At 44.1% G+C, this 22,378-nt stretch overlaps 2 protein-coding genes across 5 annotated transcripts in view; both read left to right on the top strand.

Moving 5' to 3' along the window:
* Positions 1 to 18,292, top strand: part of LOC106577522 (echinoderm microtubule-associated protein-like 3) — a 29,994-nt gene extending 11,702 nt beyond the window's left edge. The window contains exons 3-25 of one of the 2 annotated variants that reach the window (XM_014155619.3): positions 4,281 to 4,457; positions 4,667 to 4,781; positions 5,031 to 5,537; positions 7,163 to 7,279; positions 7,569 to 7,597; positions 9,641 to 9,670; positions 10,018 to 10,138; positions 10,503 to 10,652; positions 10,835 to 10,904; positions 11,000 to 11,110; positions 12,726 to 12,821; positions 13,866 to 14,000; positions 14,330 to 14,468; positions 14,827 to 14,978; positions 15,106 to 15,231; positions 15,524 to 15,655; positions 15,751 to 15,818; positions 16,061 to 16,149; positions 16,300 to 16,397; positions 16,576 to 16,663; positions 16,795 to 16,893; positions 17,011 to 17,141; positions 17,245 to 18,292. In XM_014155619.3, coding sequence (XP_014011094.1) covers positions 4,281 to 4,457; positions 4,667 to 4,781; positions 5,031 to 5,537; positions 7,163 to 7,279; positions 7,569 to 7,597; positions 9,641 to 9,670; positions 10,018 to 10,138; positions 10,503 to 10,652; positions 10,835 to 10,904; positions 11,000 to 11,110; positions 12,726 to 12,821; positions 13,866 to 14,000; positions 14,330 to 14,468; positions 14,827 to 14,978; positions 15,106 to 15,231; positions 15,524 to 15,655; positions 15,751 to 15,818; positions 16,061 to 16,149; positions 16,300 to 16,397; positions 16,576 to 16,663; positions 16,795 to 16,893; positions 17,011 to 17,141; positions 17,245 to 17,445 — 2,981 coding nt within the window. In that variant the 3' untranslated portion in view covers positions 17,446 to 18,292. The remainder of the gene's footprint in view (positions 1 to 4,280; positions 4,458 to 4,666; positions 4,782 to 5,030; positions 5,538 to 7,162; positions 7,280 to 7,568; positions 7,598 to 9,640; positions 9,671 to 10,017; positions 10,139 to 10,502; positions 10,653 to 10,834; positions 10,905 to 10,999; positions 11,111 to 12,725; positions 12,822 to 13,865; positions 14,001 to 14,329; positions 14,469 to 14,826; positions 14,979 to 15,105; positions 15,232 to 15,523; positions 15,656 to 15,750; positions 15,819 to 16,060; positions 16,150 to 16,299; positions 16,398 to 16,575; positions 16,664 to 16,794; positions 16,894 to 17,010; positions 17,142 to 17,244) is intronic. The other variant, XM_045701311.2, reaches the window with a different exon arrangement.
* A 430-nt stretch (positions 18,293 to 18,722) lies between these two features.
* LOC106577523 (metastasis-associated protein MTA2) overlaps positions 18,723 to 22,378 on the top strand; it is a 34,222-nt gene continuing 30,566 nt past the window's right edge. The window contains exon 1 of one of the 3 annotated variants that reach the window (XM_082965079.1): positions 18,723 to 19,139. In XM_082965079.1, coding sequence (XP_082821205.1) covers positions 19,112 to 19,139 — 28 coding nt within the window. In that variant the 5' untranslated portion in view covers positions 18,723 to 19,111. The remainder of the gene's footprint in view (positions 19,140 to 22,378) is intronic. The other 2 variants (XM_014155620.3, XM_014155621.3) reach the window with 2 other exon arrangements.

Below are 22,378 nucleotides of genomic sequence, written 5' to 3'. Positions count from 1 at the left end.
TCTTTCCCAAACATTCATTTTCCGGTCTTCCTTTCTCTTTATTTTCAACTCTCCTTTCGCAGCTTTTCTCTTATTTAATTAAACTCTGACATTGACCTTTTTGCCTCCGTGGTTCGACACTGACTTTTTCTGCCCGTTCCCAAAAGTGATTGACCTGTAGGCTATTTGGCGCCTGACAGTTATGCCCCAAAGCTTAGGTTTACGCACTAAAACCAGATAGCCTAAAATAATGAAGTAAAAACCTCAATGTAGCCTACAGATATAAATTGCACAAGAATGAGACATTTATGGATGTCTTAAGGTAGGCCATTGTTTTCTTTTTATTCAACCTGCCACCCACCCGCCCTTCATCCACACGATATATAATGACCCTAAACCCTCCTGCCCTGTGACTATAACAGCGTGTGTGAGAGAGAACGAGTCTGGAAGAAAGCGAGTGATCGAACAATACTGCATGGATGAGTATCTGTATCGACAAGTGAATAGAATAGATCATGTTTCAATGCTCCTGTACACAGTCCATTGCATTGTCTCTCCCGTACGTTTCGAATTACTTGGTTACATTTTTGGCCACAAGTTTTGTTTTGTTGCTTAATGCTTCACGCACAGTTGATCAAGTCAGCTGAGATTTGCGAAAAGAGAGAGTTGGAAGGCTGGCTTTTGATTTTGGTTTAAAGCCAGCGGATTGGAGCAGATCCTAATTATTGTGTTACAATACAGCTGAGTCCCATAAACTGTGTTTAGACACGTAAGCCCAATTCTGATATTTTTTTCCACTAATTGGTCTTTTGACCAATCACATCTAATGTGAAAAGAGCTGATCTTTTTCAGAACTCATCTGATTGGTGAAAAGATGAATTGGTTAAAAAAAAAAATCTGAATTAGGCTTCCCGTCTAAACTTTGCCATAGACCCTCACAACCACATTGTTTAATGTAGACTCTGAGATTAGACTTCCTCGTTGCTTTAGGGCCCTATTATCTGTAGGCTGCAGAGCGTCTACTCTTCACAATGCTGGTGAATATCAATGTTCCTTAGTGGACATTGTGCCCTACCTCAAACACTTGAGTCGGGTGTTTCCTATCCTTAATTAGAGTACAGTAGTCTTGCTCTCCCGCTAAATTCTAAGACCTCTTCAAACAAGTGTGTGAAGTCTTGTTTGCCTGTGTATGTCATCATGACCAAGTTCATGGAGTTGGGAGAAGAAAAAAAAAACCAGTTTGCCTGTGATTTTACATTGAAAGTGTGGAATTTCAACTGGCAAGAATATATGTGTACTGTATGTAATGTATCAAAACCATGGCATAGAGTCTAACACGCCGTCTTTAACCAGAGCCTTAGATATACGGTATATCGCTATGGTTCTAAAGTATAGACCTAAATGAATCCAAAAAGATTCTACTACTGTAACGTTAATATAACTGGAAGTTATCCGTTAGCGTCATTTTCTCATTTCCTTAATATTATACTGGGTGAAATGTCACTGTATTCTTCCGTTGCTGTTGTTGTTCTGTCTCTGTGGTGTGTGTGTGTGTGTGTGTCCAGTGAGAGGCCTGGCCCTGCACACAGTTGGCCAAGTCTGTCTGAACACAGACAGCAGACAGAGACTCCCTCCCAGCAAGCCTCAAAGACCCCATTGTGTGTGGAGTGGGGCCATGGTTCTGGACCAGAGATTGAGTGTGTGGGTGTATCGAATGAAGGCATCACTGGAATCCTTCTGTCTCTGAAAAGTGAAACGGTCTTGTAAGCCCTTAAGGCGAGGGATATTTTCATACTTTCAAGCCGATAAGCCAAACTGGTTCTCCTCTTGGGATGATTTGCATGTTTGCTTGGCCACTGCATTCTTACCCAACCGTTTAAAGTGTTGTTTTCGCCTTGCGAGCTAAGCAAGGCAAAACAGTCAAGTGCTTTAGAAGTTCTTAAGAAAGGCCTCACCAAGTGCTCAGCAGTCAGTGGGTGAGAGGCGCTCAGTCAGAACCACTCCTCTCCTCACTCCTCAAAGGGAATAAGCCCACTTGCATTATAAATACTTATTATCAACAACAATAACTGTTAGATGATGGCTTGACTGCTACATCGCTTGTGTCAGCATGAGGATTGACTAGTAGCATAGGCTATATCACCTGCGGTGACAGTAGGTAAAGGGTTAAGGAGGAAGGGAAAGTAACAATCTGTGAGTCACTTTCATACAATAAAGGAAACGATAAGCTCCCCAACTTGGATATGATGCATGGGAGAGGAGGAGGGAGGAGGAATAGGAGGTGGAGAAAGAGAGGAAGAATGTGGCAGTGTTCATAGTTGACGTTAACTGACAGTCGTGTGCGTCCTCTTGGAACGGACTTTGGAGAACGGAAGCCACACCCACTGGATACCGGTTTGGCCTGGTGTCAGTTATTGCGTCACGTTAACCCACTGTGCCAGATTGTCAAGGTATATCAACCTCTTCAACCCAGTAGATGGCAGAGCTGTTAAGGCATGTTTGGAACCTGATTCATGGTGATTCACCTACGTGGTCGGTTTTCATTTCATCCCACAGAAACACTGTTTTTAAGTGCATCATCAATGTTCTTACAGATCCATATGCATGATACAGAATACGAGGCTATGTAATTCAAAAAACCATGCATATTGACATGTCAGGTGACCTATAGATTACTCTGTACTTGTTAAATCAATTCAAACTTTATTTTCATAGAACGTTTTACAAAAGTAGACCCGGAGAATCAGTGTATTTGTCCATGACCAGGTTCTTAATCAATCGGACAACTTACTCTTTCCCCTGACCCAGAGGGATATGACAGTTTTATTGGACTGCATGGTCATTGGTTGGCATGGTTACCATAGCAACATATGTCCAATTTGGGGAGGAGGAAGTATTTCATAAAGTGATAGAAGAAGCAGGGGATTTTCCAACCGGGAACTGTAGACACACACACACACCCACACGTTTGTTTTACAATTTATTCCCATTCAAAATCCTATTTTCCCTAACTCCTAAACTTAACCCCTAACCCTAATTATAACCCTAAACCTAAAATAGCATTTTTTTTCTTGTGGGAACCAGTGAAATTGTGGGGACTGGCAAAGTGTCCCCACAAATTGTCCTTGTTTTACTATTCTTGTGAGGACTTCTGGTCCCCACAAAGATAGTAAAAACAAACGCATACATACTGACACACAATAGAACAAATGTTGCCAACCAAAGCAGGAAGTTGTGTAGGCCGCAAAAAAATAAAATAAAAGCTGCAGTTGGCTCGGGGTCTGATCATTAGTCACATGACATGTGGATTGCGACACCCTGGAATGCCTTCTGTCTCCCTTTCACCTCTGAGGAAATCAGTTGGAAATGTAAACATACAGGATGACAGAATAGATCTAATCCCAACATGTTGTACATACAGAGAAAGTGTAACTCTGTGGTGATTAATTTAATAGCCTAACAGATTAAAATCCATTAATTAAACACAACCTATTGATAAACAAGTCTTCCTACTGCCATGTCTCAGGAAATTCGCTGGAAACGTGGACGTATACAGAATTTTAATGGAAAAGGCCAGAGACGCACTACTTTAGAGAAAGTAAGTCTGCGGACACTTAACAACCATTTGAGCTAAACCTTGTTCCCTAAACACAACCTGATGATAAACAATTAGAACATTCCACTCCTTTTTGCGAGGCTGCCCCTGGAAATTGCAAACGGTTGAGAGAACCAGAAACACATGCGCTTAGCTCCTTTTCTCCTAATACTGGCAGTAGTCTCCTGCCTTCTTTATTTTGGATAAAAATGGGACTTAATTCAGTCAGTAAGCAGCATCAAAAGCCTTGTGATATTGAAGTAAATAAACCATTTCTCTCCAAACTCATCGACACTTTCATCTTGTCCTTTTTAAGTTATAAACAGTGCTGGATGAGCACATTAATGTTGGCTTCACAGGCCCATCTTCATGCACAATGTATGTCCTGTCTTTTTGAGGAAGATTTGTGGGCTGTTAGCAGTATTTACAACACTCACTGCGGTCATGTCTAAGTGTGCCCATCTTTTGAAGTTCTCCCTTCTCTACAGTTCTTTCACGGTATTCCGCGTATGCATTGCTACTGCTTGGTTAATACCACTTCTGTGGGAGTTACAATGGCATGACATCATGGATTTGGAAATAGGCTCCTGATTGGTTGTCCTTGTCCGCCCTTAGAATTTACCAATAGTTCATCTAATTCCAGACTGACTAGTTCCATCTAGTTCCATACCATCTCCTGATTGGTTGTCTTGGTCCATCTGCATAGATGATGTGTCGGCAGGCAGCAGCGCTGAGTACCCAGACCGGGTGTCCATGATGGAGGGGCGCCTTCAGTTGCAGGAAAACGAGATCACTCTGCTCAAGTCATCACTGGCCGACGCTCTGCGCAGGCTCCGCCTCCACGACCAGCTGATCCCCCTGCTGAGACAGCAGCTCATCGCAGGTGGGTGGCCAACCATCACACCTTAGATCAGATCGCGGTCTTAAACGACTTGGTTTGACTAATGTAAGCCTGTCTACAGTACCAGAAGCCAATAGAATAGAATCTAATAAAATAGAATATTATCCCACCCCTTTGACCATTGTCTTGTGCTTCAATGTCATGTCCATCCTCAATGTGTGTGATTTGTGTCTTACTGTATATGACCTCAGTGAACCCTGCAGCGGCCCGTGTCCTGAACCAGGTCTTCTGCTCTGATAGTTTCTCCAGCTCCCGTAAACTGTCGTCCAGCTCAGCCCTGGATGGCACCCGCCACCCTACTACCAGGTACTGTACCAGCACAGAGGGACTGGGTGGGCAAAGAATGGGTAGGAGAGACCTATATAAAGATATGGCTCTTAGATTATCAACGTGTGTAAATAGGGCATCGTTTGTTCAGTCAAGACATTGGACTTAGTGACCAGAATGTGGATTTATAGCTATCAACTTGTATAGTAAAGTCCTTTTGGATTCAGTTTGATATTGTATGATGTTTTATCCTTGTTGATCTCAACTCTACACTGTGTGTGTCTCTAGCCAAGTGGGAAACAACATTGAAGGTGAGAATGGTCACTATGGGGACAATGGATCCCTAGCCCCTATGTGTAAGCCCCCTACATATGATCGGGCTACCCAGACAGAGCTCACTCCGCTGGGGCAGGACCAGGTGCTAGACAGGGTCCCCCTGGCTCTCACCAGTGACATCCAGAGCCTCTCCCTGGAAGATGCCCTCCCCAAGGGTATCTCTCTGACTGAGGGGTCCCGGGCCAAGCTCCACCGCATCCAGGGGCTTGAAGAGGAGGATGAGGAAGTGGAGAAGGAAAAGGACCTGAGCAGGGCGTCTTCTGTAGAGGAGCCCATCCACCCCACCACCATCAGGAGCCTCCAGAGAGAGGACCTCCAGGACCCCAATGGCTCCACGGAGAGCCTGAGTTCAGCCCGCCAGACCCCAATCTCGGGGTCCCCAGCCCCCCCTAAGGACCTGCCCCCCAGCCCCCGGAGCGGACCTCTCTCCACTATCCTGGAGGGACAGAATAAACCCTTGTGCGTTATCGTCTCCTCCTCCTTCTCCTCTTCTCCATTCCTGCCTGATTGCATGGCTTTTGGGGATAAATCTCCTATTCTCTATGCTTGTGTTTCTACAAACCCCCAGTGTCAAAACTCTAATCTATGAATCAGTTTGCGGTAGACTGTTGACTGGGGAGCATACATTACGTGCTCTCTTCCGCTGGATCCGGCTGCTGTGTTATTTTTCATGTGTTTGAGCCGGGGGCTAAATAAGGGTGATTGGGAACATAAGGCCCTGTGTCTCATAATGACAGCGCTCATCGTATGCTGATTGACACGTCCTTGAGAGGCAACACACACACACACACACACACACACACACACACACACACAGAATCAAGCGCAGTGGAAAATGTGTTAAGGGTCATGCGGCTCAACCCTGTGTATACAATAGTAGTGAATGCCGGGATAAGCTGGGGGCCATGTCAACACCTCTTTGATGTGGGGATCTAGAATACAACGTTTCAAAATGGCCGTGTTGTCCAAGCAGCAGCCGTTTCACCGCATATCTATAAAAATGAATAAAACACAACTTGATCTTAGCCCAAAGAAGTGGTAGCCTAGTTATGCGTGTCAGATGAGTAGGGGCCAGAGTTTTTATTATTTTTGTATTTATTCTTTTCCCCCGTCAATGGGATCTGATCAGGAAAAACTCTGGACCATAGTTAAACTCCATGCCCTACAGATAAGACATTGAATCAATGTTAAGGGTTACGTTCAGAACAACTGGGGTTTGCAGTTAAACACAAGTTGAGTAGTTCACACTGTGTAACAATAACACTGGGGTTGTGTTCATGAATCCACACTAACCTGATGATCAAATCTGAGCCTCACCCTTTAACAAAGTTCTCCTCCTTCAAGCATGAATTGATTCAGCATGATTTCCTGCATGTGGACGTTTCAATGGGGCTTTTCATTGGTAGATTTTTTTTTTGCTGCATGCCGCTCCATAATCACAAAATAATTGCTACATTATTCCTCTGATTGTTTTTGTGTTCTGTGTGTGTGTGTTGATGTTTTGTTCGCTAGTTATGACTTGGAAGAGGCCTATTGCTGATTGATAGCATATGTTTCAGTTAGCTCTATCATGCCACACCATGAGAATCAGCGTTGCTATGGATGGGAAGTCTAAGTTATGAAGTACTTTTATCCAGAACCAAACCATTAATATGAACTAGGCTATTCAGTTACATTACATATTTAGATACAAATAATGTCTACATAATGTACTTAGTATGTGTATAATCATTAGGAGCCACAGGCTTCATGGGAAGGGAGTCAGCTGGGTTTCACTTCCTAGTTCTACTTCCTGTTACATACCTCAAACATCCCTGGTCACATGACGAGGGCAATTTCCTCTGATTTATTGAGCACATCATCAGGAAAATGGTTGTGTGGCTTACAGGAAAACTCCGTCCCGTCATAGAATACACATTTGAAGCACACACACATTCATAGTTCATCTGAGCGTGTGCGCGCCAGCGTGTTAGTGTGTGCGCGTGTCTCTGCGCAAGTATGTGTTTGTGTTCCCAAGTGTGGTTGTCTGTCTCAAACCCTGCACATAAATCCTCTTATACAGACTCCCTATCCTCATTGTCCAGAGTTCGCAGGAACAGTGAGAAACTGGCAAAGGACCCCCAGGAGAAGACCAAGAAGCGTTTGGACAAAAAGGCAGCTTCTTCGGCCAACCTCCTCACCCGATCCCCCAGTCTGGAGAGGTGAGAGAAGGCCCATCTGATCCATCAGCAAGACCAGCTTTCAAAACTCATCGTCACATCTCATTTTCCTACGGCCGCAGAAACGTATTTCACTAAATAGTCACTCATTGGAAAACAAGTGCCCTTTATTCTAGTATAATAAAATTCCTTTCCTTTTGGAAAGTCTTAGGATACCCCAATTTGCGTAAGCTGGGCCCAAAGACTATAATATAACGGTTGTTCCAAGTGTCTGAAAGAGTCTCTTGGATATAATGTCTTAACAGTTATGGTTGTTTTTCTTTTCTCACAGCCGGACCAAAGATCTCATCGCCAGTGCAGGTAATGTATATCCAACAACACTACTCTCGCCAGACTCCCTACAAAGTATTATCCAACCATCGTCTCTACATTGGCTTAAATGACTCACAGACAGACTGCAGGCCAGATCTGGATTGGATGAATAGCCCATACGTACATAACAGCTCCAGCTAACCTGTGTATTACTCTACCTATTATTACATGTGTCCATAGCCTCCATTTAGGGGGCCTGTAAATGCATAAACATAGCCTATAACTATCTCATTTTTGGTGTGTTAACTTCTCATTCCCATTCTTTAGTTGGGGACACTAAACTGCATACTGAATGTCAAAGATAGTAGCTTTTATGAGCGTTGGCTTTATAATGGGGACTCATTCCTAAACCAGAGTGAGTTAAGAGGACATTCCCTCTTTCATTGTTTCTGTGTTTTTACCAGTTGGACCTAATGGGGATTCAATTGGCGGAAAATCAGTTTGATGCGCCCCTCCGATTAGCATAATCGTCTGTAAATTTGATCAGTGAGCCACAAGACAAGGGGTTTCTACTAGACAAAGGGTGCATGGAGTGAGCCTCAAAATAGCTTACGTCTGTATATACTAGGAGCATACTGCGACGACAACAATATTACTACTACTAATACTCTACACATTATAATAATGACAGTCGTAAAAGTGACTGGCCACTGGACGTTGCATCCATCCTCTAGTCGTCTCTAGGCTCAAAGGTCACTCAGAGTCCATCACAGTCCATCCCTCTGCCACAAACTAAAATAAGCCTGGTCAGAAATATCCCTCATCATACTGTGATCACAGAGAAACTTTTTTTACACTCGCGTATTTATGAGGCAGCGCGGCAGCCATTCCTGATGTTAAACACAGAGAGTCTGTTTAGTGCTCCGCCACTCCGTTCTGGGTTGGGACGCTCCCATTGGACTCTCCCTGGAAAGCCATCCATTGTGGTTAACCATGCTGCCGCACCACTCCGAGACTCCTGACGGGATGATGGATGACTGTTTTACCCGAGGAGGATGGTTTTCCCCAAAAAATAAAACATTTCTCTCATTCTCTTTCTGTGAGCTTGCCAGGACTAGACGTATTCCCGTTTTTTTTTTCACTGTCTCTCTGAGCTGGCCCGGGACAGGTCTGCCTGAATTCAACACGAGTTAGGTCATTTCTGCAACTGTCTCTTCTGCATCACGAGCTGGTTGCAAAAGTGTAACCAGGTCTTTTTAAATTGAACTCACTATATCCTAACTGAATGTCCATACTTGGAAATGTGAATGGCAATAGTGTGGAAATACCCCTACATTTTAAACCAATCAAAATCTGTCATTGATTTGATTCGACGGGGTCCAGGAGCAGTATGAAGTAGGCCTATGGGAAAATTCCATGTAGTGTCACCAATAACGAATAAAAAGAGCTAGATAATAACTTACAGTAAGTAGTTCAAATGTACCGACTTCCCCTCCCATGCTCCTTCAACCTGTTGCGTGGGCCCTGCCTTTTTTAGTTTTAACAACTAACAACCTTTTCATAGTGAGACATACAGATGGGTCAAGCCCCTTTTCCCACCAGAAACATCCCAAACCAGAACCTTCCACCGCACGTGTAAAAAAAACTCTCCACTCCCCAACCTTTTTAAATTGAAGTGTGAGACGTTATTGGTCCCAGATTGCAGTCCGTTTCAAGAGGAGATTCACCTGGTTATTGAGATATAATGTATACACAGGATGCTTTAAGCTCGGACACGACTCAGACAATCCCTCTTCTTCCACCTTCCTAAAACAGTATGTTATGTTCTCTGTCGAACATTTGTCAGGCTCTGATGTAAAAAAAAATATTTGACCAACAATTGCGCGCCCCACAGTTTGGGAACCACTGGTTTAGGTGACAGGCCTGATGTTGGAAACCCGCCCCACTGGTTTGCTCATAGATCACATTCGAGCGGCTCTGAAACTGGTCCCAGTGGATCCGTAATGTCAGAGCAGGACCTGCTCTGCTGTGATTTAATTCTGCTCGGATCCCTGTGTTTATTTGTCTCCGTCTCTTCCTCTCCTCTCGTAGGATCTCCCGGATCGAGACGAGGAACCCAAGGTACGAGACATCATAGGGGATGTTATGTGTTAACTGTTATGTCATTCAACTACATGTAGGTCTGAGACTTGGGCTTGGGATTCATACAGGTTATTGGCACTGCACTGTTGACTTAACATTATTGAATGAATTAGGATCTAAATGTGAGTTGTGGTGTAGATATTGTAGCATCACCAGGGCTTTGGTAGTTTAGGCAGGCCATTGAAAGAGAAACGAATAGCCACATGAAATTGAGGATAGGTTTGCGAAAGTTCATATTGAATCATGGTAGCAATTGGAGATGTACAAATATGTATCCATGGTCCAGTGTTGGCATACAATTTTCTTCATCTGTCATTGGCTGACAGGTCAATCAATCAAGATGTTCATCCGCGGTCGACCAATCACCATGTACGTCCCCTCCAACATCCAGAACTACGATGACCTGAGGATGGAGCCACCTGTAGAGAAACTGGAACTCGATTGGGTGTATCCTTCCTAAGTCCCTCCCACAGGTCACGGCCAATGGGGCTTTGATCTAGCAACATACTGTATGTTTTTAAATCCCAGTCATGGTTGTTTAGAATATTTGATATCCTATGTGCTAAGTTTGTTGGATGAAAGCCATTAAGTCCATTTTGCCCATGAGTCAGATAGAGGAAATGTATGTAAATTCCCTAATGTCCTTGAGCCAAGCCATCCGCTCCTCGGGTCAGTGGAAGTTGTGTCATCCATAAATCACCTATTATCATGGGTGTAGCTGTGGGTGAAATTGCTTTAGGCTGAATTAATGATTTAGACTGATGAACCAATGAGACGTTTCAGTGACGTCACCTTGACTGGAGCCGCATAGTTACGGTTACCGGGGGCGCGACTGCCGAGCCAACCTGTACCTGCTGGCGTCGGGGGAGGCAGTATACTTCATCGCCTGCGTGGTGGTGCTGTACCACATCAACAACCGCACTCAACGCCACTACAGCAAACACACAGACTGTGTCCGCTGGTGAGTGGCTCACGTTGAACCATGACCTCTCATATCATAATTCAAGTTTGTTTGTCATGTGTATAAAATACAACAAACTGTACAAAATCAACACACGTTGTTGAGCAAGCAAAATGTGAGAATTGATAGTCAAGTTAAAAGAATGTGATGCTGTATAAAATCACAATTTGTCTGTCCTTCAGTCTAACCATCCATCCAGACAAGGTGCGGGTGGCGTCGGGACAGACGGCTGGGGTGGATAAGGATGGCAAGGTGAGGCAATTTATGAATGAAAATGTTTACCCAGTCTCTGTACTGTAAATGGTCACACTTATCATCAAATCCTATACGTCTATTGTGTCTCTCAGCCCCTGCAGCCTTATGTCCACATATGGGATTCCTCCACACTGATCACCCTACAACAGATAGGACTGGGCACGTTTGAGCGAGGTGTAGGATCTGTAGCCTTCTCCTTTGCAGTAAGTGATCATCCTTACTACAAAACACCCCTCCTCCCACACACTAGATGTGACTGAGTTTAACGGTCTATGTTTTTAAGTACCTTGTCCTTTGTCAACTCACTAAGGCTTTTGAAGAACTCCCGACACCAAATCTCCATACAACGCTCACAAACAACCAATGCAGGCTTACATTGAGAGAGATGGATAAACTCAGCAACAAAGAAAAAGAAACGTCCCTTTTTCAGGACCCTGTCTTTCAAAGGTCATTCGTAAAAATCCAAATAACTTCCCAGATCTTCATTGTAAAGGGTTTAAACACTGTTTCCCATGCTTGTTCAATGAACCATAAACAATTAATGAACATGCACCTGTGGAACGGTCGTTAAGACACTAACAGCTTACAGACGGTAGGCAATTAAGGTCACAGTTATGGAAACTTAGGACACTAAAAAGGCCTTTCTACTGACTCTGAAAAACACCAAAAGAAAGATGCCTAGGGTCCCTGCCCATCTGCGTGAACGTGCCTTAGGCATGCTGCAAGGAGGCATGAGGACTGCAGATGTGGCCAGGGCAATAAATTGCAATGTCCGTACTGTGAGCCGACTAAGACAGCGCTACAGGGAGACAGGACGGACAGCTGATCGTCCTCGCAGTGGCAGACCATGTGTAACAACACCTGCACAGGATCGGAACAGGTACAGGATGGCAGCAACAACTGCCCGAGTTACACCAGGAACACACAATCCCTCCATCAGTGCACAGACTGTCCACAACAGGCTGAGAGAGGCTGGACTGAGGATGTGTAGGCCTGTTGTAAGGCAGGTCCTCACCAGACATCACTGGCAACAACGTCGCCTATGGGCACAAACCTACCGTCGCTGGACCAGCCAGGACTGGCAAAAAGTGCTCTTCACTGACGTGTCGTGGTTTTGTCTCACAAAATGCGGATTTGCGTTTATCGTCAAAGGAATGAGCGTTACACCAAGGCCTTTGCGCACGTCTGGGACCTGTTGGATTGGATGGTGAGGGCTAGGGCCATTCCCCCCAGAAATGTCCAGGAACTTGCAGGTGCCTTGGTGGAAGAGTTGGGTAACATCTCACAGCAAGAATTGGCAAATCTGGTGCAGTCCATGAGGAGGAGAGGCACTGCAGTACTTAATGCAGCTGATGGCCACACCAGATACTGACTGTTACTTTTGATTTTTAACCCCCCCCCCCCCTTTGTTCAGGGACACATTATTCCATTTCTGTTAGTCACTTGTCTGTGGAACTTCTTCAGTTTGTCTCAGTTGTTGAGTCTTGTTCTGTTCATACAAATATTTACACATGTTAAGTTTGCCGAAAATAAACGCAGTTGGCAGTGAGAGGACGTTTCTTTTTTTTGCTTAGTTTATATATATATATATATGCCGTTTTAGCAGATGCTTTTATCCAAGGCGACTTACCGTCATGTGTACATATATTTTGGTATGGGTAGCCTCAGCGGAATGAACCCGCGATCCTTGAGATGGTTTCACATTCACCATTGATCTTTGTTTCCCTGTCCTTGTGACTCTGCATCACCTCTCCATCTGCCATATGGCCTCTCACTGGTTCCTTCTCTCGCTCGCACTCACGTCTCCTCCGCTTGCAGGACTCTGGAGCCTTCCTCTGTGTGATTGATGACTCCAATGAACACATGCTGTCTGTGTGGGACTGCGCCAAAGGAACCAAGCACGCAGAGGTTAAGGTAAAGCAATGCACCAAGACACACACGCATGCACACTTGGCATTCATGCAAGCACACGGGCACGGACACAGGCACGGACACACCTACATGCATGCACATACGAACACACACACACATAGAGAGTCCTATTCATATTGCACAGTAGGTTTATTGCAGTAAAATAGTAATAATCAATATCATTTACAGTATACATCTGCTTCCTTGTGCTATAACAAACCTGCCCATGTACATGAAATAAGCCTCTAGTGTATCTTTGCTGGGAGCCAAGCCTGTCATTTGCGTGCGTAGGCTTTGTTAAAGCCAGCGTTCCTTAGAGTGAAAATCGGTAATGCCTGAAAAAAAGAGGACTGTTTGCATAGATTAAGAAAAAAATATGGCGTCCACGTCACCTCGTTCTGTCGCAGACTTCTGTCCCAAATTTCTCAACTTCCCTGAGAGTAAGTTCAGCAACGTTGCCACGGCAACTGTGTAAATATTTTAGACAGTGAATTTGTCTGTGTGTGACTGTGTGTTGGTGGGTGGTTTGGATATTAGGTGGGTGTTTATATGAGCTCATTTCCTGTCTTTGGTCCACAGTTTCTTGTAGCACACATGTATGATTCGCCAAATTGATTTTTCATAAGCATAATTTGTCATGTGAGTGCCATAGATTCAAGAGTCCAGTTTTGGATCTCCAGCAAAAATTGGGAGTGGTCACATGGGCGGGTGGGGGGGGGGTTAGCAGCCCACGTAAATATAGCAGTTGGTTCAATGTACAGTATGTAACACATGCCCATAACTGCCATCCCCCACTGGACTGTAATGGAATAGTTCAATGCTTTTTTTCATATAGTGCAGCTGCTGCCCATTGAGACTTTTGTGCAGAAGTGTTATGCATTATACCCTCTTATACAACATTTTAATTGTCCTCAAGTTAATTCCAAGGGTGGCAAAATCATAGAAATGCAGTTCAGAGATATTGGGATTCACAGTTTCAATTGATATTTAGCATTTGAATCAATTATTTCACGACTTGAACTCTTCTCCTTGTGTGTGTTAATCCAGAGCACCAACGAGGCAGTGTTTACAGTGGAGTTCAACCCCAACGACAGCACCAACATCATCACCTGTGGGAAGTCTCACGTCTACTTCTGGACGCTAAGTGCTGGCTCACTCACCAAGAAACAGGGCATCTTTGGGGTGAGTGAAATCCATTATAAGTCCCTACAAGTACATTGACAGCCTTTTTCACATTGTCAACAGCACCCTGTAAATATGACCGACTGGGTATATCAAACCCGGCTTATTTGGATGCCTCAAGAAAGACTATTATAGCCCACTGAGCTGAAGCCTAGACTAGTCTGCAGGTCTCAGGCATGGCTATTTATCACTGAACCAGCTCCACTACATATAGTCATTCAAACTCATTTGTTGCATAAATGTTTATCATCTTTATCTACTGTCAGAAATACAAAGATCCCAATAAATATAGTCATTCAAACTTGTTTGTGATGTTTCTTCTCTGTTAGAAATACAAGAAGCCCAAGTTCATCCAGTGCTTTGTGTTCAGCCTGACGGGAGACGTGCTGACTGGGGACTCAGAGGGGAACATCCTGACATGGGGCAAATCACCTGGCGACGTCAAGACACTGGGGAAAGGGGCCAAAGGTCTGTTCCAAATTAGGACTAGGTTCTCCATATGAAATAAATGTAATAAAAAATACAAACATGTGGACAAAATATTGTTTCATTTGATTTAGTACCTCCTCAACCAGCTATGCTACCAGACTCCATAGCTGTGACTCTTTTTCCCCTTGCTCTCCAAATGTGTGAGACCTGTGACAATAGTAAGTAAGTAGCCTTGGCTTGTGTGAGCCGGAACGGCTCATAGGATCAGGAGCCGATCTCCTGTTTCTGTAGCGTGAGGCAGCATGGTGTACAAGTTACACCCCCTGGACAGGACGCTCGTCTATCGCAGGGCCTGTGACAATAGACAAAGTCATCTTCTCTCTTCCTCCTTTTGCAGAGACGTTCCAGATCATGCGGCAGACGCGGGCCCACGATGGCAGTGTGTTTACTCTGTGTATGCTGCAGGGGGGTGCCCTCCTCAGCGGCGGGGGCAAAGACCGTAAGATCATCCGCTGGAGCGCTGACCTTGCACCCGAGAGAGAGTGTGAGGTGAAAGACGCGTGTTTGTGTGTGCATTGTCACTCTTAATAACCAAACTGAGCTTGTTAAAAACCTTTTTTGTGGCTATTTATGTATTATTTCAGAATAATATCTACGTTTCATGTATTTGTTATAGATTCCAGAAATGTTCGGGGCGGTCCGTTGCATTGCGGATGTAGACGGGGAAGAGGTGTTGGTTGGTACCACCCGAAATGCCATCCTGAGGGGCACTTTCTCTGACGGCTTTGTGGCCATAGTACAGGTATGTAAACATTAGCATGATGGAGTATATGTGGAGTGATATGTGGAGTGGTTTGCGGTTACACACCTGGTCTGCACATGTTCTGCGTTCCGATTCCCTACACTTCTCCCCGTCGTGGATTTAAAAGCATTAGATTGTTGTATCCATGGGTCAAACTACTGGAGGTGTCAACCATGTCTTACTCCAGGCCAATCAGTGTCGAGGAGTGAACATTGAAGCTTAGAGAATAGAAACCTAAAGCGTGTGTGTGTGTGTGTGTGTGTGTGTGTGTGTGTTGCTCTCCCCCGTGCAGGGCCATGTGGATGAGATGTGGGGCTTGGCCACACACCCCTCCCAGGATGTCTTCCTCACCTGTGGACATGACAGACAGGTGTGCGTGTGGAACACAGAGGAGCACAAACTGGACTGGTGCACCACGCTAGAGGTGAGTGGGCATAAATGCACAGACGCACGTACCTACACACACACACACACACAAGGTGAAACATATTCTTAAATACTTATCCTCATATTTTTCAGGAGTATGGGCTGTGTGCTGATTTCTGTCCCAATGGGGCTGTGGTGTCTGTTGGGCTCAGCACAGGCAGGTGAGACACTCCACTCTGAAATACAACCTCATCAAACGCGAAGACTAGAGCAGGCAATAGAAATATCTCATTCGTTATCAGCTAATCTACTGCGTTAATCAGTATCAATGCGTTCCTGTTTGTCACGATGTCGACGCTAGATATTTACCCAAAACTCCGGGACGATAAAGCAGAATCGTTTGTCTGGAGGATCGAACCTTCACACTGGTTGTGTTCCTCTCCCCCCCATCTCCCTGTAACAGGTGGCTGGTCCTTGACCTGCAGACCAAAGATGTAGTCTCAGACTACACCGACGGGAATGAACAGCTGTCCGTAATGAGATACTCACCAGGTCAGAGGTCAAGCTCCTTCAGTGTGTCACAATGGAGTGAATGTCAACCATGCTTCAGTAATACGTGCTGACTCACCACTAGGTTTGACCTCTATTGTTTGTATTTATCTCTATTTGGAACATGTTTTTTTTGTTTTGTTACCCTTTCAGATGGAAGCTTCCTGGCCGTGGGTTCCCATGACAACTTCATCTACATCTATAACGTCACAGAGAGTGGACGGCGCTACTCCCGCTACGGAAAGTGCAATGTAAGTTGCAGGGCAGTCCTGGGATGTTGGGGATGGTTGTGGATTATTTATGTCATGAATGAATGATCCATTGTGGGTTACAGTTAGAGCACAGTGGCCCTGTTGTTCAGTCAGACACGGGACATATTCGTCATGGTGTTTGGGCGTTGTGTCACTTTGTTATGTCTGTTACTTTTAGGGTCACTCCAGCTTCATCACTCACCTTGATTGGTCCAAAGACGGGAAGTACATTATGTCCAACTCAGGCGATTACGAAATCCTTTACTGTGAGTGACTGTGCAAACATCTACATTTTTTATTTGTGCATGTCTCATTTGAACACGGGTATATTTTTTTATAGGACAACATGTCTAATTTCCGTAAGTCAATTATCCTAAGGACTATCTTACTCAAACAGGGGACATCGCTGGAGGCTGCAAACTGTTGAGGAACCGCTATGAGAGCAAAGACAGAGAATGGGCGTCCTACACCTGCGTACTGGGCTTTCACGTCATGGGTGAGAAGAACCAGCATTCAAACTATCACAAGCCTCTCAATATCACTCAACCCTTTACCTGTGACTGAGTGGCTGACATGGGTTGTGTGTTTGTTTTTTTGTTGTGTCGTCCCACAGGTGTGTGGTTGGAGGGTTCAGACGGTACAGACATCAACGCCCTCTGTCGCTCCCACAATGAGAGAATGGTGGCGGTGGCCGATGACTTCTGTAAAGTCCACCTCTTCCAGTACCCCTGCCCAAAACCCAAAGTCAGGAATAATTCAGTGCCACATTTTTCAATTGATTTCAATCATTTTTACTCCTTCCACCAGAAAGCTCACCACATATCAAATGTCTTATTTTACCCATCAGGCTCCAAACCACATTTATGAGGGCCACGGCAGTCACGTGACCAACGTGCGCTTCACCCACTGTGACAGTCACGTGCTCTCCATGGGTGGCAAGGACACCTGTATCCTCCAGTGGAGGGTCAAGAGAGGAGGGATGGGGGACAGCGGGGGAGACCGCCTACACTCCTCCTCTTCCACCTCAACCAGCTCCCCAGAACCTTAAGGGAGAGAAGATGACATGGAGAGAAAGACAGAGACTGAGAGAAACAGAGAGAGGCTGATAGAGAGACAAAGGGGAGAGAATGTTTACAGAGGGCGAGAGAAAGGGAGCAACGTAGAAAGAGAGTGGCTTCTGGACCTGTGGCGTAGTGTTTGTGTCTGGCTCTTAAATCAAAGCAGGTTTAGAAATCACATCCCTTATGTCCATAGGATTCTCTGTTCAAACACAATGGAGTTTTGTAATGCAGATATGAGCCACACATGATGTAATGAAAACGTTAATACATCTGGGCACAATTTACTTCTCAGAATCAGTGAAATGCTGTTGAATCTTTGAGTTTCCTAGACTGATGCAATTGAAAAAGGTCAAACTGTTAACAACTGACTGTTGGGACTGCCATAATTAATTGACGACAAAGGGATCAATTGTTGACAACATTCCAAAATATCCTATTTTGTTTACTAATTTGTTTACCATGCAAGCTTACCCTAGTGGTGTTTTATGGTTATTGTCTTCTCATAAATATCATACAAAATCATACATATCTTGTGCTGTTGCGATCTCTATGAATATTGAACTTTTTATGTGCTTCAGACAAATTTAGCATTTTGCTAAATGGTTACAATCACTCAAGTGCCTTAGAATTGAATAACAAAAATATTTTCTTTACTCATATTGTAGTTGAAACTAATCTCTCCTGAGTATTAGACAAATTCAGAAATGTTTACCTTTATTGTACACTTTACTTTTGTATTGGATTTCTTCTATGTTTATTTAAAAGTACTTTTCAATGGGTCGTGGTTTTCTTTATCTCCAGATATTTCTCTCAATAAACAATGACAAACTAGTGCTTATGAATTCAATAGCATCCTTCATTATAAAAGCATGCCTGCATTTCCACTTACACCGTAGTGCTAAAAAACTGTATGCTATCGAAATTAACGCTAGGGGGGAGTGTTGTTCAAATAATGGCCTTTGAGTTGTCATTTTGCTTACTGTACCTACTGTATCTGAATGTAGGTTTTAGAGGAAGTCTGATGGAAGGCTGTTTCTCAATGTGCTCATCTGCATACTCTTCATGCGAAATATGCGAATCAGATTACCTGTCTTCAGTATTACTTTATATCTATGGGCTGACACAATAATGTTGGTGTTGGTGATGGTTAGAGCAACTCTTTCTTGCTGAGAATTGTGTGTGTGTGTAATAAGTAGCCGGAGTTTTCCGATTCGAAGTTACATTTTCCGGAGATGACGTTTACAAACGAGGGGGGGGGGGCAGTGTGTGTGTGTATGTATGTGTGTGCAAACTGAGCGGAGGTGAAGAAGAGGAGGATGAAGCTGGGAGCTGAGGATGGGAGGAAGAGTGGAGTAAGAGACAGGCTAGCTATCAAGGGCTGTGTATGCATGCCTGCAAGTGTGAATGCGTGAGTGAGTGTGGAAGAGGGAGGTCGTTATCGGACTGAAACAAAGACGCATTTTGGAACCCCGAAACATTGCAACGGAAACTTTAAACTTTTACCCGCCAGAGCTTTGCTACTGTGCCGGGTCCCGGCTTTGTTTCGCGGCGGGTGAGGTCTCTAATAAATGCAGGGATAAAATAGCTCTAGATCGACATTTTTAACGGAAGAGGGGAATCCCTTGGACAGTGTTTGTTGGGGGTAACGAGAGAATGGCGGCCAACATGTACCGAGTGGGAGGTAAGTATTTTTTTATTTATTTTTTATTTTGAGGAGCCCTCATCGTGAACGTTAGCTAGCTATGCTAGGGTAATTAGCTAGCTGATTTGCATTCGCTAGATATCTAGCGAACGATTTATTTCCGCGAAATGCTGGCTACCAAGTTAGCAGGCTAGCGCTAGCTAACTTAATAGCAAGACATGTTAAATTAGAACGCGTTCGTTGGCTAACGATCTAACGTCAGTTGTATTTGACGACTAGTTAGTCCACTTGTAGTGTAGTATAGTCAACCAAGTTTATATCTAGCCTGCCGCTAATTGCTTTGTTGAAACCAATGATTGATTTATGTCATTGGTTGAAACCAGCAAGTTAACTTGAGTATGTCAGCTAGTTAACTAAAGTTACTAGCCAAAACATGGTTTATTTACTTAACTACCACTTGCTGGTTTGACTAGCTACCTTTTACAGTCAGGCTACCTATGTTGTCTAGCTAGCTAGCTGTATATTTTTAACTCGCCAGTTAGCTTGCTTGCTACGTAGTTAGCTACTGTAGTTAGCGTAAATTAACGTTAGCATACACAGCAAGGAAATGTATTATATCATTGGAAAGACGTATTGTTAAACTTCAAACTACTCTGCAAATTGTAACATTTTGTAGATACTATTATTTACCATTTAGCTGCATTGTTTGGCTGCCAAGGTTAATATAGTGCATTTAGCAAAAATAACAACACTGAGGTCTGCATGTTAAAAAGCCGGTAAACGTGCGTTGCGTTAGGTCGCAAAATGGCCAGAGTTAAGCCGGCTCCTCAATCCCTAGGGTCGACCGCTTTATTTGATCATCAACATTGCGATGATATGCGATACTATTATTGGTGGTGAGAAAGATGATCAACATCAGTGATTTTTGACTTGGTTGGTGCAACGTTGTTGTAATTCACGTTTCCTTTCTGTCTTGGCTCGAGTCAAGTGTTTTGGTGGATGCACAGCTACTGTGTCAGTGAAATATAGCCATACATTCTGGCTATTTTATCGTTGTGTAAGGTTCAACAAGAGCGTCTGTATTTAGGTCACGTTGATTAAACCGTGCAGTCTCATAGAAGATGCTGTCTGCTTTCTGTGCATAATATAACTTGAACAACATAGCCTACGCAGACATTGAATTCTACACCATTGATAAAGACATACAGACGGACGTCTTGCAATATATGATGATGTTGAGTTGGGCTGTTTTACAGGCAACAGCATAGATGGATTTAACTACTGACTGTCTGAAAGACATGACACTGCTGAGACTATTATTTCTTGCAATGCATTGTTTTAGTTGCAGGATTATGCAGTCATTTGATTTTACCCCTACTAACATGGCAATTTCAGTAAGGTATTTCAGCCTTTTAATCCCTATACTGTACCCCCCCCCCCCCCCCCCCCACACACACACACACACAGCTCTACGCTGACTTTTTTTTTTACAGGTAGAAAAATATTAGAGGTATAGAATCCTAATTTTTCAAGGCGCACTGGTGCTCCTAAAATGGAAAAAGTGGAAAAAATGGAAAAAAGTGGAAGTCGCACCGCCAAATATTTAGGCGCATATGCGAGTAAAATGGTCGCACTGTAGAGCCCCTCCCCCCTCGGTCATCTTGGCCTTGAGACTGTGCCCGAGATGGCACTGCCCCACAGATGGTAGTGTCTTCCGGCCTGTCTGCCGGCAAGGCCTGCTTGCCTAATCCCTCACAGCACTGCATCCTAGCACCTCAGAGTGCGACAAAATGCTTATTAACCCGTGCACCGTCACCCTCCTGGGGGGAACCTTTCTCAGAGAGCGCGCACACAAGGCAGCCATTACATCTATTGTTGTTCCACTGTTGAGGAAAGTGATGTTCTTGCCCAATTTTCCTCGCTCCAGTCAAGGTGGTCACATGAACCACTGCCTAGCAGAATATCTACCCAGTTGGGTAGGTCTGGGCCAGCGTTTCCGAGTAGGAGTGCTGATCTAGAATCAGTCCACCACGTCTATTCAATCTTATTCAATGTGAACTAAAAGGTTGAACATATCCTTTATCAGCACTCCTACTCTGAGACTCGCTATACATATGGCCACTAGTCTAGTATGCAGTGGTGTGTCAAGGAAACTTGTTCTTGTCGAATTTCATAGTAAAATCAAAATGGTGTGTTTAGCGTATTCTGTTTGGGAAGATAACAGTAGAGACAGACCACACATGACTGCTCTCTTCTTTTGGCTGGTAAGAGTCCTTGAAAATATGTTTTCATGTGACTTCCCTCAATAGTTGAATGACTGTCACAGCTACTTACTGTGTTGCTCCATGTCTGTGGTAGAGTTTCTGCTCTGTAATGAAATGACGTGTCACTCTTGACAAATTGTGTGTTGGCTATGAAATTGTGCTCTAATTGTTCATTTGAATATGAGGGCGCTGTGTTATATTTGCTCAGTTGGGGTTATTTCTGAGGGTCCCACATGTCATAGCTTTGCCGTTTTTCTCTGGACCTCATCTGATCTTGGATAGTCTGCTGGATTCAGGCTTGCTACTGTATTAAAACATGCCTTTACCTCATGTAAGACCACATGTCCCTTCTGGTGAATTGTGTTTTAAGCTGTTACTTGTCTCCATTAGTTGAATTGAATGCCTTGGTCTAGGGCTAGGTCCTGCTTTATAGCCAGAGGAGCCTATTCAAATCGACATTTTATTTGTCACATGCGGCCGAAAAACAGGTGTAGACCTTACCGTGAAATGTTTACTTACGAGCCCTTAACCAACAATGCAGTTCAAGAAATAGAGCTAAGAATATATTTACTAAATAACTAGAGTAAAAAATAAAATAAAAAGTAACACAATAACAATAACGAGGCTGTATGTGGGGGTACAGATTAGTCGAGGTAATTTGTACGTGTAGGTAGGGGTGAAGTGACTATGCATAGATAATAAACAGTGGCAGGCTGGATACGGGTCCTGTTGATATAGTGGCGCAGCGGTCTAAGGCACTGCATCTCAGTGCAAAGAATTTCACTACAGTCCCTGGTTCGAATCCAGGCTGTATCACATCCAGCCGTGATTGGGAGTCCTATAGGGCGGCGCACAATTGGCCCAGCATGGTCCGGGTAGGCCGTCATTGTAAATAAGAATTTGTTCTTAACTGACTTGCCTAGTTAAATAAATAAAAATATAGAGCTCATGGAAGGAATCAGTGCTACTGGGAATGCATCAACTGTGTAAGGGGCTAATGCTGGGTCCGTGAGA

The sequence above is a fragment of the Salmo salar genome, chromosome 18 (genome assembly GCF_965601325.2).
Source record: "Salmo salar chromosome 18, fSalSal1, whole genome shotgun sequence".
In the NCBI taxonomy this organism is placed as follows: domain Eukaryota; kingdom Metazoa; phylum Chordata; class Actinopteri; order Salmoniformes; family Salmonidae; genus Salmo; species Salmo salar.
Note: the sequence above shows the minus strand (reverse complement) of the source record. Positions and strands in the feature narration are given on the sequence as shown.